Raw genomic sequence first — 16853 nt, 5'->3', positions numbered from 1 at the left:
TGTTTATGGGAGAAAACTGTCCACTGAATGTGGTCTTCAGATTATCAGAGGGAATCATTCTAATGCAGTGTCTGAGAGTTGGGCCAATGTGTTTGGTTACTAAAACCATCCCATGTTGGAGAATATGTTTGTGTGGGTCAAGGGTGCACTCAAACAGTTCTACTTACAGTCCCAGGAAGTGTCAACATAGCTCCTGCCCTCAGTACCTGCCCAGGCTCCCAAGTCCCTAGAGAACAGGCATGGACTTGGTGGGTGCTGCTCACCCTGCACACATGCCCTAAGTCTCTTTTCTGCCCATTTTCTGCCAACTCTTCCTCCCCTTGCTCCTGGCTAGGCCAGCAGTCCTTGACTCCTACCGGTGTTCTGGTCTGTGTTCAGCCCCTAAGTGCTCCTACTGGCTTTAGGGCTCTCAGCTTCTTTGTAATTCAGCATCTGCTCTGGGCATGGGCAGGAGGAAGGGGTCTCAGTTAGGTGAGTGTGTGTACCTAGGACAGTGGGGCTTCTAGGATTGTGGGTTTGGGGGTCAGCGGAGGGATGACAGGAAAACAGGGAAGGTGGAGGGACCAGCATGTGCAAAGGGAAGTACCTGGTAAGTGACCTGTCTACAGTGATGCCGGAGGAGTCTGCCAGACCTGGGCTTCTCGGATTCCAGGTAAAAGTCTGGCAGTGGGGAGCCACTGAAGATTTTAAAGCTTTGAAGTGTAGTCATATTGTAGGTAGAGAGATCCTTCTGGCTGCCGCTAAGGTGATCTCTTTGAGTTGGAGAAAGAGGCTGGGTCTAGCCCTCCTTCAAGGTGGCAGATGCCAGGGAAGTTGGGCAGGTCCTAAGCAGGCTGTGGGTAAGCTGGTGAGTTCACTTTGGGGGAATACTTGTACTCTTCAGAGCCCCATTAGCTCCCCCACCATGGCTTGTCTGCCCTTCTCCTGCAGAACTGGCAGGCGGGGAGGAGGAATGGGATGCTCCTGTGGGCCCCTGCCACTGAGGACCAGGGCTGCTTCCAGGGGGGCCCCTGGCCTGGGCAATCATCAGTATGGCCACATGAGGGCAGCAGAGGACCAACTGAAGGCTCCTGCACCCCCAACTCATAAACTGGGGTGGGTGGGACAATCTAGGAGGACTAGTGAGTGAATCCTCTCTGGAAGTCCCGAGGCAGGATGGGGTTCACAGGAAAACCCAGATCCCGGCACCAGTCAGAATATGTCACTTCAATTTTACCTTGCATAACTAGCTGACTATCTTAAAACATGTTGACTGTGGAACACAGGAACCACGCCCTGTTTATTCATTTCCGGGCCAATTCACCGGAAGGGAGCGCCTTTTGCGTTGCCTGGGGCACATATCCCCCTCCACTGGGTGTGGCTGCCCAGTGTTCTGTTTCTTCTCTCCACTCAGTGCCCACCAAGCTCCAACATGGGGGCCAGGCTTGCACTGGGCACTGCAGCTGAAGGGACGGGGAACAGAATCAGGTATCTAGAATGAACTGTGCTGGGGTGGGTTTAGCACCCCGGGGCTGTGGGACCCAGGAGAGGTGCCTGGTGCCATCTGGGTCAGGAAGACTTCCCAGAAGAGCCACCTAAGCTGCAAGACGAGGAAGGAGAACCGTTGCTCCTGGAAAGAGGGGCAGCATTTACAAAGGTCAGATTACCGTTACCTGGAAGACACAGGTGCCTGGAGTACAGGCTGGGTGGTAGATAGGAGGAGATACAGCTTCTTGTCGGTCAGGTCTCCTCTCTACCACCCCACTCCACACAGCTCTAAGACCCCCACTGATCCCTTGGACCTCAGCCGAGTCCACTCTGTAAAGGTTCTTCCCCTCCCTTCAGGTTCCTGCTTTCCTGGCTGAGGGGGCCATCCCAGCTCTCCCTGACCTCTCACCCCCACCCCCACCCCCACCCATGCATAGACTGGAGAGAGCCGTCTGGACAGCCACCTAGCCAGAACCAAATCTTCATTTCACAGAGATGGAGGCCCACCCAGGGAGACTTAACAGAGCAGAACAGCTTTGAGGCATCCTGAGGGCCAATGCCCATTCTTCCCCCATATCAGGAAAGCACTGGAACAGGGCTGGAAAGCAGAGGTGGGGGGAGTGGAGGGTACCTTCCCAGAGACTGGCACTGTGGGTTTTATCACCAGTCTTACAGTTTCCACACACTGAGGATCTGGTGGAGGAACCAGAGCAGGGTTGAGTCTCTGCAGAGGCTGCCTCTCCCACAACTCAGAAGTCCAGTCAGCGGGTCCAGCTCCATCCTATAACCCTCTGCTACTTGGGTCAGGCAGGCAGCACCACATTTCCCTCTGACACTATCCTGTCACCCACAGCCTGGGACAGGCCCATGGAAGGATGGCTCCTGCCCACAGAGGGTGGCTCCCCACACCATCTGTCTTCCTGCTGGGGTCTCCCCGTCTCCCTTTGTCCCCGTACTAGTCTGCATACCCATATGGATGGACCCCCCAGGACCCGCCTGGGCACCTGCATCTATATGGAGTTGAGGGTGTTGCTGCAAACTGGTGCCAAGGGAAGAAATGAGCCAAATTATCCCAGCAGCTGCACTGGCGCCGGGGTGAACCCTGCCCCCGCCCCACCCCGGCCCATTCGGTCGGGGGAGGTGGGGAAGGGACGGCTCAAGCCGGCTCATCTCTCTCTAGGCCACCCCACGCACACCCACCCACCCACAGGCCGCCGAGAAACAGGCGTACAAGAAAAGATGCAGATATATTTAACAATAAAAAATGTTAAAAAAAAAAAAGAAAGGAAAAGAAAAGGACCCAGGCTTCAGAGGGCGGGGAGAATCGGGGGGCGGAGAGGCTGAGCTACACCAGGCCTTCAACGCGGGCCCGCCTACAACCCCGCCCCGACGCTCGGTCCCGCCCGCCGGGCCTCTTGCCCTTCCGCGGACTTTTCGCTCCGCGCCGGCTTGGAGCCACAGTTGGGGCGGCAGGTGAAACTGCTTCTCCACTCTCGGTCGGTCTGTGCGTCCGCGCCATCTGCTCAGGCCGGGCGGCAAGGGCGAGGATTGGGTTACACGGGAGCCCTGATCGGGGACTGCAGCCCGCGGGCTCGCAGGACCGACGCTGGATGCTAATCTCGAGTCAGCTCCCGGCCAGATTTGGGCCTCCAAGAATCCCACCGGGGGCCCTCGATGGCGCTTCTCCCGCCGCCGCCCTCCCCGTTGCTGCTGCTGCTGCTACTGCTGCTGCCGGCACCGCCCGTACCTGCGGCGAACCGGGCCTGGCAGTGCGCACGCATTCCTTACGCCGCCAGCCGAGACTTTGACGTGGAGTACACGGTGCCCTTCTTCTCAGCCGACGGCACGGTACAGGCCGTAGCGACCCACGAGGGCGACGAGGAGGGGAGTGCTGTATTCGTGGCCACACGCAACCGCCTGCACGTGCTGGGGCCCGGCCTGCAGCTCGTCCAGAACCTGTCCACGGGCCCTACTGGGGACCCGGATTGCCAGACGTGTGCGGCCTGTGGTCCGGGTCCCTACGGTCCCCCGGTCGACACAGACACGCAAGTGCTGGTGCTGGAGCCAGCGCTGCCTGCTCTGGTCAGCTGCGGCTCGAGTCTGCAGGGCCGCTGCTTCCTACATGAGCTGGAGCCCCGCGGGGCGACTGTGCACCTGGCACCGCCAGCCTGCCTCTTCTCTGCCCAGGACAACCGTCCAGGGCACTGCCCCGACTGCGTGGCCAGCCCGCTGGGCACCCGCGTGACCGTGGTTGAACAAGGCCAGGCTTCCTACTTCTACGTGGCGTCCTCCCTGGACGAGGCCGTGGCTGCCAGCTTCAGCCCACGTTCCGTGTCTATCCGGCGCCTCAAGGCCGACGCGTCGGGATTCGCATCAGACTTTGTGGCACTGTCAGTGCTGCCCGCGCATCTCGCCTCCCACCGTATCGAATACGTGCACAGCTTCCGCGCCGGATCCTTCGTCTATTTCCTGACAGTGCAGCCGGTCAGCGTGGCGCCTGCGCCTGGTACCCTGCACACGCGCCTGGCACGGCTCAGCGCCACCGAGGCCGAGCTGGGCGACTACCGCGAGCTGATCCTTGACTGTCGTTTTGCGCCTAAACGCCGGCGCCGCGGGGCCCCCGACGGCGGGCAGCCCTACCCGGTGCTGAAGGCAGCTCACACAGCTCCCGTGGGAGCTCGACTAGCCGCTGAGCTGAGCATCACAGAGGGCCAGGACGTGCTATTTGGGGTCTTCACTACAAACAGGGACGGCCGCCCGGGTGTGGGTCCCACCTCCATCGTCTGTGCCTTCCCCATCGCCCTGCTAGACAGCCTCATCGAGCAAGGTGTGGAGCGCTGCTGCGAGCCCCCGGTCCCCCCGGGGCTGCGGCGAGGCCTTGACTTCTTCCAGCCGCCCAGCTTTTGTCCCAACCCGGTGAGCAGAATGAATGTGCCCTCACCTGTGAGAAGCATGCACATGGCTGAACCCAGGCTGCTTCCCTTCCACCAATGAGAAGATCTGGGACAGGGATGGCAGGTGGGGAGAGGCCTTCTTTTCTGTGCAATTCCTTACTGTGGTTTGGGGGATCAGCCAAACAAAGGCCACATGGGGGCGGTGAGCTCTCCCAGCAGAGCAGCCTCCTGTGGCTACCCCATCTTACTCTTTCACCCTCCCAGCCATCATGGCCTCTGATTTTTTCCCTTCTTATATGAGGACTAGATTGCATCATAACGATTGTAACTTTCCCTGCCAGACATAGCCCCTAAACTCTGGGTAGAATGGTGGGCAATCCCCTCCCATTCCCTTGCCCACCTGTCTACCATACACACCCTCAGGGACACACACAGAGAAAAAGAGCCCCCTACACTAACATAAATATGCATGCAGGCAATGCTCGCAGACTCACACAGACTCACGCAGCTGCTTGCCAACACAGTTTCACTTCCCCTGTGGAAACACTTGTTATGTTCCTCTTTCCAAAGGGGGTGGGGCAGGAGTTCTCAGAGAATGTCCCCCAACCTAGGTCTCAGGGACCCTGCTGAGCTCCTTCTTGGTGGGGAGCCTGGATGGCCTAGGCTTCACTGACCCACCACCCAACACTGATTGCTTTCCTTGAAGTGATTGGGGCACAATGGGAAATCACGTTGGCTCTAGAAGTTTCAGGGAGTCTCACTGCAGTCTTGTGCAGGCAACTATAAACATCTGGGGATGAGTGGAGGCCTGGCAGGGACTGGTCAGATTTGGTCCACCGGCTTAGATGTTCTTTCACCGTAATTGGAACCCTGCTTCAGTGCCCCTGGCAGAAGTCCTCACAGCTAAGGCAGAATTGGGACTTCCTTCCAGCAGACTCTACCCAGGTTCTTTCCAGCCATGGTATCAGGGAGCTGGAGCAGAGACAAACAGGACATTCCTTAAAATGCTACCCTGAGGACGAAACCAAAACTGATCCCTTGGAGCCGTTGAAACAGTCCTACCCAAGATTATAAGAGATTAAACCAAGAAAATGGGGTGAGAGGAGCATTGGACAAGTGGCCTTTGCCTTTCAGTGAGTTAATCCAGAGCTACAACTCTCAGGGTCTCTGGTCACTGTGTGGCCTCAGCCCTGCTGTGGCATTCTCAACTAATTTCTTTCCAGCTCTTAGTGATACCCTAGAAGTGGGCCAGGAATTTCCAGCCAGTGAAGGGTGGGAGATGTTCAACCTCCCTCCTTCAACTGAGTCCCTCTGGGTTAAGGAGGCCCTGAGGACGAGGACTCCTTGTCTGGAATTGGGCATCCCTGCCTGCCCTCCTTTCCTTCTGTCCAGGGAATAAGAACCTCTCCCCAACTTGGCTGGTGGTCAGTGGGTTGGTAGACACCCAGCAGGACCGGGCAGTGCCAGGCTCCATGAGGACTAATCTCAGGCCCTGCCAACAGGCTGGCCAGCTCCCCAGGGGTTGTGTGAACCAGCCCCGTGAAATGTTTGTCCAGTGATTCTAGGCAAACAGCCACCAGGGCAGCACTCACCATGTGTTCATGGCTGGCCTCTGGTAGCCCAAGGGCTCAGAGCTGGTGCCTACCCTCCATGAGTTGTCTGGGGGGGGGGTCACCCTCATCCATGGGACATTGGGCACTTAAGTATTTTCAGGAGCAGGGGCCCTTAGACAAGCCTGGGAACCCCCAGCTAAGGCTCTGAGGCCTAGAGGCAAGACGCAGGGGTGTGGCCCTGGCTGGAGTAGGGCGCTGTTTCCACCTCAAAGCCCCACCTGTCCCTGAGTCATGCTGAAAAACACCTGGTTGGCTTCCTGCTAGGGCCAGGCCCCTCACCTATCTCAGGTGAGAACAGAGTCCTCGTCCCTACTCACCTAGTTGACAAGCCAGGGTGCATGGGGTTTCTTGGCTCAGCTCCCTGGGATCCTGATCAGCACAAAAGACTCAGGACTGGGTTAGGTCTGCTTGGTTTGATGGGGGCACCTTGGCGGCTCCAGCCTTGGGGCTGGTGAAGGAGGGTCCTGAGCACCTGTGGCACTGAGCCATGCCTACACCTCACACCCAGCTCTAATAACTCCTACTCATATCCTGGCTTCCTGGTTTTCCAGAAGTTTCTACAATCCTGCCCTAGGGCACTGGGTGGAGCCCCTAAACCATCCCCCTGCTAAAAGTATAGGGGAGTTAGGGTCTCTCAGCCCCTGAGGCCTAGCCTGACACCCAGGCCCTCAGCCTAAATTTATCCTTCTATACCCTGAATTTATCCAGGGAACAGTTGGAAGCACAGGACAACCTTTGGGGTCTCAGGGAAAAGGACCATGTTACCAGTCTAGTGCTGGCCAGTTAAACCACAGAGTCCAGCCCCTTGTGCGGGTGGGGAAACGGAGGGCTGACAAGGCGACAGTTTGCTGAAGTGCACACGAAGAGTCAGGGAAGAGCCAGTAGAGGTTGGGAGAGGACTCTGGTTAAGAGCTCAGAATTCAAACCTGGCTCCTCTCTTAAGGGGCTATGAGGCCTTGGACAGGTGACCATACTTCTCTGAGCCCGTTTCCTCATCTGTAAAATGGGGGGTGGTAAGAGCACCCACTCTACAGAGTGGTTGTGAGGACAGAATAGGCTAGAGTCTGAAAGAATCAGAAACTCATCATCAGAATGGACGTGGCAGGGTAGGGCGGGAAGTGGGGGGTAGGGTGGGGCTGGCCTAACCCAGCCTCCTTCCCTGCCCTGCTACCTCTGAGAGCCCCATGGAGGGGTGGCTGGCAGGCCTGGAGCCTTCTCCAGCCAGGCCCCATGAGGGGTGGGAGTCTTGGTCTGCAGTGATCACTGATGAAGGCACCAAGGGGTCAGTGGGTGGGGCTGAGCCCTGACCTACTCCTTGGCCCTCCCCAGCCTGGCCTGGTAGCCCCCAGCCCCAACACCAGCTGCCATCACTTCCCTCTGCTGGTCAGTAGCAGCCTCTCACGTGTGGACCTATTCAACGGGCTACTGGGGCTGGTGCAGGTCACTGCGCTGCACGTGACACGCCTTGACAATGTCACAGTGGCCCACATGGGAACAGCTGATGGACGCATCCTACAGGTTGGTCTTTCATCCCCATAGCTCCCTAGCCCCAGATCCCTGTCCCCATCCCTGTTGTATTGACAGCTGACCTGTCCCAGGTGGAGCTGGCCAGATCTTTCAGCTACTTGCTGTATGTGTCCAACTTCTCACTGGGCAGCAACAGGCAGCCCGTGCAGCGGGATGTCAGTCGCCTTGGGGACCACCTGCTCTTTGCTTCTGGGAACCAGGTAATGTGGGCCAGGTTTGGGGTTCCCATTGAATCCAGGGAGGCATTAACATACCCAGGTCCCATCATCCTGACCTGGAATGGGACCAAGGGGTTTATGGGGCCCAGTCCCCTCTCTAGCCACCCCTAAACCACAGTCTCCTACCCCAAGGTCTTTCAGGTACCCATCCGGGGCCCTGGCTGCCACCATTTCCTCACCTGTGGGCGTTGCCTACGTGCACAGCACTTCATGGGCTGTGGCTGGTGTGGGGGCATGTGTGGCCGGCAGAAGGAGTGCCCTGGCTCCTGGCAACAAGACCACTGCCCACCTGAGCTCACTGAGGTACGGCTCCCCTAGCAGGGCACAGGTAAGGGTGGGACAAGCTAGGCCTGTGGAGGGGATCAGCAGGTCTTGACCACAATCTTCAGTCTAGGGTGCCCTCAATATCTACAAGGAGGGCATTCTTGGCAGAGGATGACACATACAAAGACTCGGAGATAGGAAAGTGCTTGAGTATTTGAGGATTAGCAAATGACCTAGAGTGTCTGGAGTGTGGAACAGGCAAGGAGTGTGACAGAAGACTTTGGGGTCACAGATGATGCTTCATCTGCCACAAAGGGACTGCCAGCCACAAAGGGACTGAGCTATCTGCCCCCCCTCCCTCAGTTCTACCCCCACAGCGGGCCCTTAAGGGGCAGCACAAGGCTGATTCTTTGTGGTTCCAACTTCTACTTGCAACCTGCTGGCATGGTGCCTAAGGACACCCATCAGGTCACCGTGGGCCAAAGTCCCTGCCAGCTGCTGCCCAAGGACACCTCAAGCCTCAGGTATGATCTGGTCTCCTGCTGGGGACACCCAGGAAGCCCCTTCCCTCTTAGAGGGTATGGAGCAAGCTACTGGCCAGTAGGGGCTCTGGCTGGTGTGTGCCTGGGAGGACATCTCTGTTCCTTTCTGAGCCTGCACATGCTTCACCTGTCTGGGAAGGCATGTGCTGGGTAAGGTTGGTCCCTGCCTTGTCCCCCCACCCCGACCCCCAATCCTGTGTACCCTGGAGAAGGGCCTGAGTGGGGAAATGTCATCTTCAGGCTCAGAGGGACATGCAGTCAGGCCTGTGTGACCTGCCCCCCAGCTGACCTCAGGGCTTACCCCTGTGTCCCAGCCTAGTGCCCCGGAAGGACTTTATAGAGGAGCTTCAGTGTACGCTGCAGCCCTTGGGTACTCAGGCAGCCGGGCCTGCCAACGTCAGTCTCACTGTGACCAGCATGCCTCTGGGCAAGCACTTCCGGATAGACGGCACTTCCATGCTGCGAGGCTTCTCTTTCGTGGTGAGGCCACCCTGCCCCTTCTGTCCCCTTGGCTGGCCAGGCAGCATGGGTAGGAAAGGGCTTGGAGTGGAGGCCCATTGCAGCTAAGCCACCTGCATGCTCTCGTAGGAGCCAGTGCTGACAGCCGTGCAGCCCCTGTTTGGCCCGCAGGCAGGGGGCACCTGCCTCACCCTGGAAGGCCGAGGCCTATCTGTAGGCACTAGCCGGGCTGTGCTTGTCAACGGAACCGAGTGCCTGCTGGAAAAGTAAGTGCCAGCAGGCAAGGGGATGGGAGGCCACAAAGCCCCACCTCGGGGACCTGGATTCCAGTCCGGGCAGAGAGAGGAGGCCCAGACACACGTTTGATGAGGGGAGCAGGACCAGGAAGAAGGATCTGCTGCCCCCTTCAGCCCGGAGGCAGCTTGCTCTCAGCACAGGTGCTGACATGGGAATGGCAAGAGAGCCCGTCCCAAAGTCCATCTGCTTCAACCAAGGCTGTGGGGAACCTGTTTCCCGTCCCAAAGTCCGTCTGCTTCAACCAAGGCTGTGGGGAACCTGTTTCCGCCTCACTTTCCTAGGGTCTTACCAGGGCCACCCACCCTATCATCAGACCAATGGATTATGGGTGGGTGGGGGGAATGACCAACAGAAGAATTGGGAGGGATGGGCAGGCCTCTCGAGGAGGTGGGGCCTGGCCACCACACAGGGGTGCTCCTGAGTCTAATCACCCTGTTCTGCAGGGTCAGCGAGGGGCAGCTTCTATGTACCACACCCCCCGGGGCTGCCACGGCCAGCGTTCCCCTTCGCCTGCAGGTGGGGGGTGCCGAGGTGCCTGGCTCTTGGACCTTCCACTACCGGGAAGACCCCGTTGTGCTGGGCATCAGCCCCAACTGCGGCTACAGGTGAGTGCTACCTCCATGCCTACTCTGGCCTCCAAGGGGTGGGGGAGCCAGCCTCAGAGAGCACCCCAAGCCCACCACCCTGTCCTCCCCCACAGCGGCTCCCATGTCACCATCCGTGGCCAGCACCTGACTTCAGCATGGCACCTAGTGCTATCATTCCATGATGGGCTAAGGGCAGTTGAAAACAGGGTGAGCAGATGCTGGCAGCTGCAAAGTGGGCGCTGGCCTGGAGGGAGGAAGGCTAGACCAGTCCCCTGAGCTCCAGCCACACCCTGGGCTGGGCTGAGGAGACTGGGATGGCCACAGGTGAGGCACCTGGCTAACCACCCTTGTGTGGGCCCCATCAGTGTGAGGGGAGGCTCCCGGAGGAGTATAGGTGCCGCCTGCCTGAATATGTGGTCCGAGGCTCCCAGGGGTGGATGACAGGAAACCTGAGTGCTCGGGGGGATGGAGCTGCTGGCTTCACCCTGCCCGGCTTTTGCTTCCTGCCTCCACCCCATCCGCCCAGTGCCAACCTGGCCCCGCTGAAGCCCGAGGAGTATGCCATTAAGTTCCAAGTAGGTGTGGGGTTGGCAGGGAGCAGGGGCAGTGGGGGGGTTAAGGCTGAAGCCTGCCCAAGGGATGTGGGAGCCGCTGGCGGGTTCTCATGACCATCTCTGCAGTATATCGGGCTGGGCGCCGTGGCTGACTGCGTGAGTGTGAACGTGACCGTGGGCGGTGAGAGCTGCCAGCATGAGCTCCGGGGGGAGGTGGTCGTCTGCCCCCTGCCCCCCTCCCTGAAACTTGGCAAGGATGGCGCCCCACTAAAGGTAGGCAGCCCAGCTGACCCTCTACAGGAGGCATAGGTAAAAGGCCTGCCAGCCAGGCCTGAGCTGCCACTTCCCCCCAGGTCTGCGTGGATGGTGAGTGTCACAACTTGGGCACAGTGGTGCGGCTGGGGCCAGAGGGGCTCCCACAGGGCATGCGCGTCGGTATCCTGCTGGCCCTGCTCCTGCTTGTGGCTGCACTGGCCACTGCTCTGTTCTTCAACTGCTGGCGGCGGAGGAAGCAGCTAGGTAAGCCCCCAACCCCTACTGTTACTCAGCCTTACCCCCAAGCAATGGCAACTCCAATTCCCTATATCCCCACTCTGCCCAGGCTTTGGGGGTCTGCCCACACTCCTGGGTGGAGTTGGCCCCCAGGAACTTTGAGAGGCTGGTCACCAAGGGTCATCCTTCCATAGTCCTTTCTCCCAACCTGGATGACCTGGCATCACTGGACCGGACCACTGGAACCATCCCCCTGCCTCTGCTCCGCTCGGGCTCTGACTACAGAAATGGTCTTGGTGAGTGGTGGAGACACTGGAAGCTGGGGCCACCCACTCTGTCCCCCAAGCCCTTCACTCCCTCTTCCCCACAGGACCCCCTGCCATGGAGGGCCTGGGCTCTACCACTCAGGCCCACAGAGTGACCTCAGAAAATGGGGATGAGTCCTGTGTCCCACTGCTCCAGACCGAGTCCATCCGGTTGGGAGACTTGGACTCCACGCTCCTGGCTGAGGTCAAGGATGTGCTGCTTCCCCATGAGCAGGTGGTCGTTCACAGTGACCAAATCATTGGCAAAGGTGAGGGAGCAGGGGCAGAGATGGGGTCCCAAGACAACATGGGCTTGAGGGACAGTTGGGCCAGGCTCTTTCCTGACTCTCCCACTGAGCTGTGTGACCTTGGACACCACTTAACTTCTCTGAGCCTCCATTTGCTCATCTGTGAACTAGAGATTAGAAAAGTTCTATCATTGGTGGTTTCTGATGTGGGTGGGAGTGGGCATGGGAGGGCTTCAGGTCCTGCCTTCATGCAGCTGCTGCTTGGTTGTTGTTGTTTTTCTGCTATATTAAGTTATTTAAAATATCATTTATTATCTAACTTTTCATGTGTTTATTTCTTTTTAAAATTTTTATTGTGGTAACATAAATACAGCATAATGTTTCCCATTTTTACCACTTTAAAGCATAAAATTCAGTGGTGTGAGCTACATTCACAATGTTGTGTTACCATCACCACCATCCCTTACCCAAAACTTTTCTATCACCCCAAACAGCAACTCTACACATTAAGCAATAAAGCCCCCTTTCCACCCCCATTCCCTGCCACTTTCTTTCTGTCTCTGTGAATTTGCGTAGTCTACTTATTTCATATAAGTGATATCATACAATATTTGTTCTTTTGTGCCATTGCTTATTTTTAATGTCTGCTTGGCCAGTTGGTGCTCTGAGGACTGGTTGTCAGTGAGAGGGTGTGATGCAAGTCCTGTGGGCTGGGGTCCCCCTCACCACCTCCCACTCACCAGGCCACTTTGGAGTTGTCTATCATGGGGAATACACAGACCAGGACCAGAATCAAATCCACTGTGCCATCAAGTCGCTGAGCCGTAAGTAGGGCAGGGGCTGGGAAGGCAGGAGATGGAGCCTCAGGCTGGGAGGGTCCTCATTCCTGCTGTGCCACCACCTCAGTGAGTGACCCTGAGCTGGAGAGCTTTCTTCTCCATTTCCTCATCTGACCTGGGGATGGGGCCACCCTGCCCTGGGTCTGACTCCCCTGCCCTGCAGGTATCACAGAGGTGCAGGAGGTGGAAGCCTTCCTGCGCGAGGGGCTGCTTATGCGTGGCCTGCACCACCCGAATGTGCTGGCTCTCATTGGTATCGTACTGCCCCCTGAGGGGCTGCCCCTTGTGCTGCTGCCCTATATGCACCACGGAGACCTGCTCCACTTCATCCGCTCACCCCAGCGGGTCGGTGCTCGGCTGGTCTTGGGTGGGGGTGGGGGAGCTGGGGCAGCAGCTGGGGATGGAGCTGCTCTGCCCTTGCCCACCAACCCACCTATGTCCCCAGAACCCCACGGTGAAGGACCTCATCAGCTTCGGCTTGCAGGTAGCCCGTGGCATGGAATACCTGGCAGAACAGAAGTTTGTGCACAGGGACCTGGCTGCTCGGAACTGCATGTGAGGGGCCAAGAGGGGACAGGGCACCAGGGTATGCAGTTGCCCAAGGGTGCCTCAGGGAAGGGCCTATACATATCTCCCCAACCCTCTGGGCACAGGCTTGGACTGGAGAGTCTGGCTCTGAAATCCTGTAAGGACCTGGAACAGGTGGGTTCGGGGCCTACTGGGGGCCAGTCTTAAATATGATCCCCCCCTCCCAGGCTGGATGAGTCATTCACGGTCAAGGTGGCTGACTTTGGACTAGCTCGCGACATCCTGGACAAGGAGTACTACAGCATCCGACATCACCGCCACCCTCGCCTCCCTGTTAAGTGGATGGCACTGGAGAGCCTGCAGACGTACAGGTTCACCACCAAGTCCGACGTGGTGAGGCCCCGTCTGCCCCAGAGTCCACATGGCCTCAGCGCCCTGGGAGCACAGATCCAAATGATGATCAGAGCCCAGGGAATCCCCAGGCTGGTGACCCCCACATCCCATTTGCCCACCCTTTGGGCAAGTATAAGATGGAATCGGATATGGCAAGAGGAGGCTGTGAGCTCATTGGCTTCTCGTGGACAATCCAGCCCCTGCTTAGCCCCAACTCTCAATTTTTTCTTCTGAAAAGTAGGCCAAGGCTTAGGTGGTGGGGGAGAGAGAGGGAAGACACTTGTGAGGTATTGAGGGATGGACTCTGAGGTGGGGCGTGTCCCTCCACTTCCAGCTAGAGGGCTTTGGGAGGTAGATGCCCCCCAATTTTAGGGTGGCAGCTGAGTCCCGTCAATTCTCCCCTTTCCCCACAGTGGTCATTTGGTGTGCTGCTGTGGGAGCTGCTAACGCGGGGTGCCCCACCGTACCCCCACATCGACCCCTTTGACCTCACCCACTTCCTGGCCCAGGGCCGGCGCCTGCCCCAGCCTGAATATTGCCCTGACTCCCTGTGAGTATGCGAAGGGGGTAGTGGAGAGGGAGCTGGGCCCCAGGGATGTGGAGGGGGCAAGAGACAGGTTCCTGTTCTGGCTCTGTGCCTGATCCTCTGGTTGACAACGTCAGGAATGCTCTCTGGGACTCAGTTTCCTCATCTCTGGGCTGGTGCTGACTCCATCCAGGGAATGGTGTTGGGAGGATATCGTGGTTGCCATGGTAACAACATTCCCAACTCAGAGTCTGGGTCGAGGCCAGTGATTTTATTTCCTAGCCCTCCTCTCACCCCACTTCTGCCAAGGGGGGCTGTTTCCCATCTTTCCCACTCATTAACCTCAAGGAAAGGTTCCGTCAGCTCCCATACCAGCCCCGTCCACAGCTCCAGCATGTTTGTTTTTTTCTCCCACCGGATGTGGTTTCAGATTCCTCATTTCCATAGCGATTGCAGCAGCTATGTTGTCATCGGTGCTCATGGGGTGGGTTTGGTGCCAAGGTTTGGCTTGATAAGCACTGCGCATGCCTAAGCTGTGCCCAGGTCTATGCAGTTAGAACGAGAACCAGGTCAGAGGTAGCAGTAGTGGATGACTCCTGTCTCAGGTATGAGTACCCCTTCCTCATAGCCCTGTGCCTGCCTTGGTTCTGATCTTTATTATTTGTTTCACTAATACATCTGATTTGAAGTAAGGGAAATTGACTTCACTGCCTACTTGTGTTCAGGTTGGGCTCCTTGAAACAGACTCTGAGATGGAAATTTGTGTGCCAGGAGTTTCTAGGTAGGTTAGGGATGAGCAAAGCAGGACGAGGCAGAGGGAGAAGCTGGGCTGCAGTGCCAACACAACAGAGGCCTCAGCCCATCCCACTTGGATTTCTTGAGCTGGAATGACCCTTCAGCTTTTTCTGAGGCCAGAGGCCGTGTCTTTGTACCAGACATCAACCAGTCACTAGCCATAGGCTGCCCACAGAGAAGGGGTGTGAGCTTGGGGGAAACTGTTCCTTTCTGCCTAGAGCAGTTCCCAGAGACAGCCTCAGCCAAGAGGCTCCAGCAGGCAATACTCCCAGCCACTGAGAGAATGAAGGGGGATGTGGGTGGCATACCACAATGTCCACTGCACCAAAGCAAGTCCTTTCCCTTCTCTGGGCCTCAGTTTCCTCATCTGTGAAGTGGGCTTAATAACTATCACCCTCAGAGAGTCTGAGAATTACATACAATACTACTTGTAGGATACTTAGAATTTCATTTAAGGCAGGGATGTCATCCCCAAGATAACAGGCTGCCTGTCCAGAATAGCAGGACATGCATTAGGACCCACTGGGCAAACCTGGAGAACCTCTGCTTTGGAACCATGGTGCCACTGGTGCTGCCCCACATGTCCTTTCTCAGGACCCTAAATCACTGGACCAAGGCTTCCTTCCTGGAAGATGATATCCATGATAGCTTGTGAGCTGGGCTCTGTGCTAAGTACTTTACAGGCATCCTCCCACCCTGTGCCCCAACAGTTCTGTGATCAAAGAAGATCTGGAGGCAACAGAGAGGTTAAGAAAACTTGCCCAAGATCACAGTACAGACCACAGGGTGCAGGAGTCCAAGCTCTTAATCCTCAGGCAATTCAACCTCCACCAGGGTGGGAGGGCAGGCCTGGAATGGCCATCACAGCGATAAGAAGAGCTGCTCTTGACTGGGTGATGCTGGACACCAGGCCCCGTCATCTGTCTTCACCCCTGTGAGGCCAGCCAGGGGTTTAACAATCAGTGGGCAGCCTGAAGGGGGTGAGAAGCCCTGGGTCGGGGGGTGCCCTATCCCCTGACTCCCCCATCCCTCTGCAGGTTTGCAGTGATGCAGCACTGCTGGGCTGCAGAGCCAGTGGAGCGACCTACCTTCAGGGTGCTGGTCCAGGAAGTGGAGCATGTGGTGGCCTCGCTGCACGGGGACCACTATGTACAACTGCCCGTGGCCTACATGAACCTGGGCCCTGGCACTCTGGATGGGGCCAAAGAGCCCCTGGAACAGCCTCCATCCCCTCAGGTGTGCAGGACAACAGCACGGCCCCGGCCCCTTTCGGAGCCCCCACGGCCCACCTGACCTCAGCCCCCTGCCTGCAAAGGATGGACCTGCTTAGTGGCTGCAGGCTAACCCCAACCTGCCCCTGGGCCATGCTGGACTGGAGGGAGGCTAGAGCCAGCCTCTGTCCTGTCCCTGCCACTTCACCTCCAGAGGTGATGGGGGATGAGCAGGGCACATTGGTGTCTCACTTTGCACAGGGAGTGAATGAGGACAGTCATTCCTTCTTGCAGTGGGTATTTATGGAATGTCTGCTGTGTGCCCAGACTTCTGTGTCAGGGAACTCAGTGGTGACCACACAGACACTGGCCCTTAAACCAATAAACAAACACATTAATATTCAAGTTGTGGTAAATGCTTTGAAAGAAAAGGATAGGATGCTGCTTTGAGGGATTGGAGGGCTGCTTTTATTTATTTATTTTTTTATATTCATTTTATTGAGAGATATTCACATACCATGCAGTCATACAAAACAAATTGTACATTTGATTGTTCACAGTACCATTACATAGTTGTGCATTCATCACCAAAATCAATCCCTGACACCTTCATTACCACACACACAAAAAGAACAAGAATAATAATTAAAGTGAAAAAGAGCAATTAAAGTAAAAAAGAACACTGGGTGCCTTTGTTTGTTTGTTTTTTTCCTTCCCCCATTTTTCTACTCATCCATCCATAAACTAGACAAAGGGAGTGTGGTCCTTATGGCTTTCCCAATTACACTGTCACCCCTCATAAGCTACATTTTTATACAATCGTCTTCAAGATTCATGGGTTTGGAGGGCTGCTTTTAGATGGAGAGGTAAGGGACACCTCTCCAGGAGGTGACATTTGTGCTGAGGTCTGAAGGGTGGGACAAGAATGACCAGGCACAGAGTTGAGGGAAGAGAATTTCTGGCAGCGTGAGCAGCACATGCAAAGGCCCTGAGGCCGGAAAGGGGTTGGGTCAGTAAGAAGGCTCCAGAGAACAGGAAGGATAGGCAAGGCCCTGAATCTAGGTTGCAGGGCCCCAGGGCTGTTGGATAGGACC

General features: G+C 57.0%; 1 protein-coding gene across 1 annotated transcript; it reads left to right on the top strand.

Annotated features, from left to right (window-relative positions):
* Positions 1 to 1385: 1385 nt before the first annotated feature.
* MST1R (macrophage stimulating 1 receptor) lies at positions 1386 to 16344 on the top strand. The gene is made up of 20 exons (XM_037850951.1): positions 1386 to 4383; positions 7304 to 7492; positions 7573 to 7701; positions 7852 to 8022; positions 8347 to 8507; positions 8840 to 9005; positions 9114 to 9250; positions 9725 to 9886; positions 9982 to 10075; positions 10234 to 10443; positions 10549 to 10695; positions 10776 to 10941; positions 11109 to 11210; positions 11285 to 11488; positions 12211 to 12291; positions 12470 to 12651; positions 12752 to 12861; positions 13062 to 13227; positions 13641 to 13777; positions 15586 to 16344. Exons 1-20 carry the CDS (start codon positions 3142 to 3144, stop codon positions 15839 to 15841), a joined length of 4212 nt encoding a protein of 1403 aa, XP_037706879.1. The 5' UTR covers positions 1386 to 3141; the 3' UTR covers positions 15842 to 16344.
* Positions 16345 to 16853: the final 509 nt, after the last annotated feature.

Source organism: Choloepus didactylus, chromosome 1, assembly GCF_015220235.1.
Source record: "Choloepus didactylus isolate mChoDid1 chromosome 1, mChoDid1.pri, whole genome shotgun sequence".
In the NCBI taxonomy this organism is placed as follows: Eukaryota; Metazoa; Chordata; class Mammalia; order Pilosa; family Megalonychidae; genus Choloepus; species Choloepus didactylus.
Note: the sequence above shows the minus strand (reverse complement) of the source record. Positions and strands in the feature narration are given on the sequence as shown.

Excerpts from the sequence above, each read along its gene's own strand:
- MST1R (XM_037850951.1), top strand. The coding sequence starts at position 3,142 with ATGGCGCTTCTCCCGCCGCCGCCCTCCCCGTTGCTGCTGCTGCTGCTA. Across the intron at positions 8,508-8,839 it reads AAGGACACCTCAAGCCTCAG|CCTAGTGCCCCGGAAGGACT; the intron begins GTATGATCTGGT and ends CCTGTGTCCCAG. Across the intron at positions 10,942-11,108 it reads GCGGCGGAGGAAGCAGCTAG|TCCTTTCTCCCAACCTGGAT; the intron begins GTAAGCCCCCAA and ends ATCCTTCCATAG.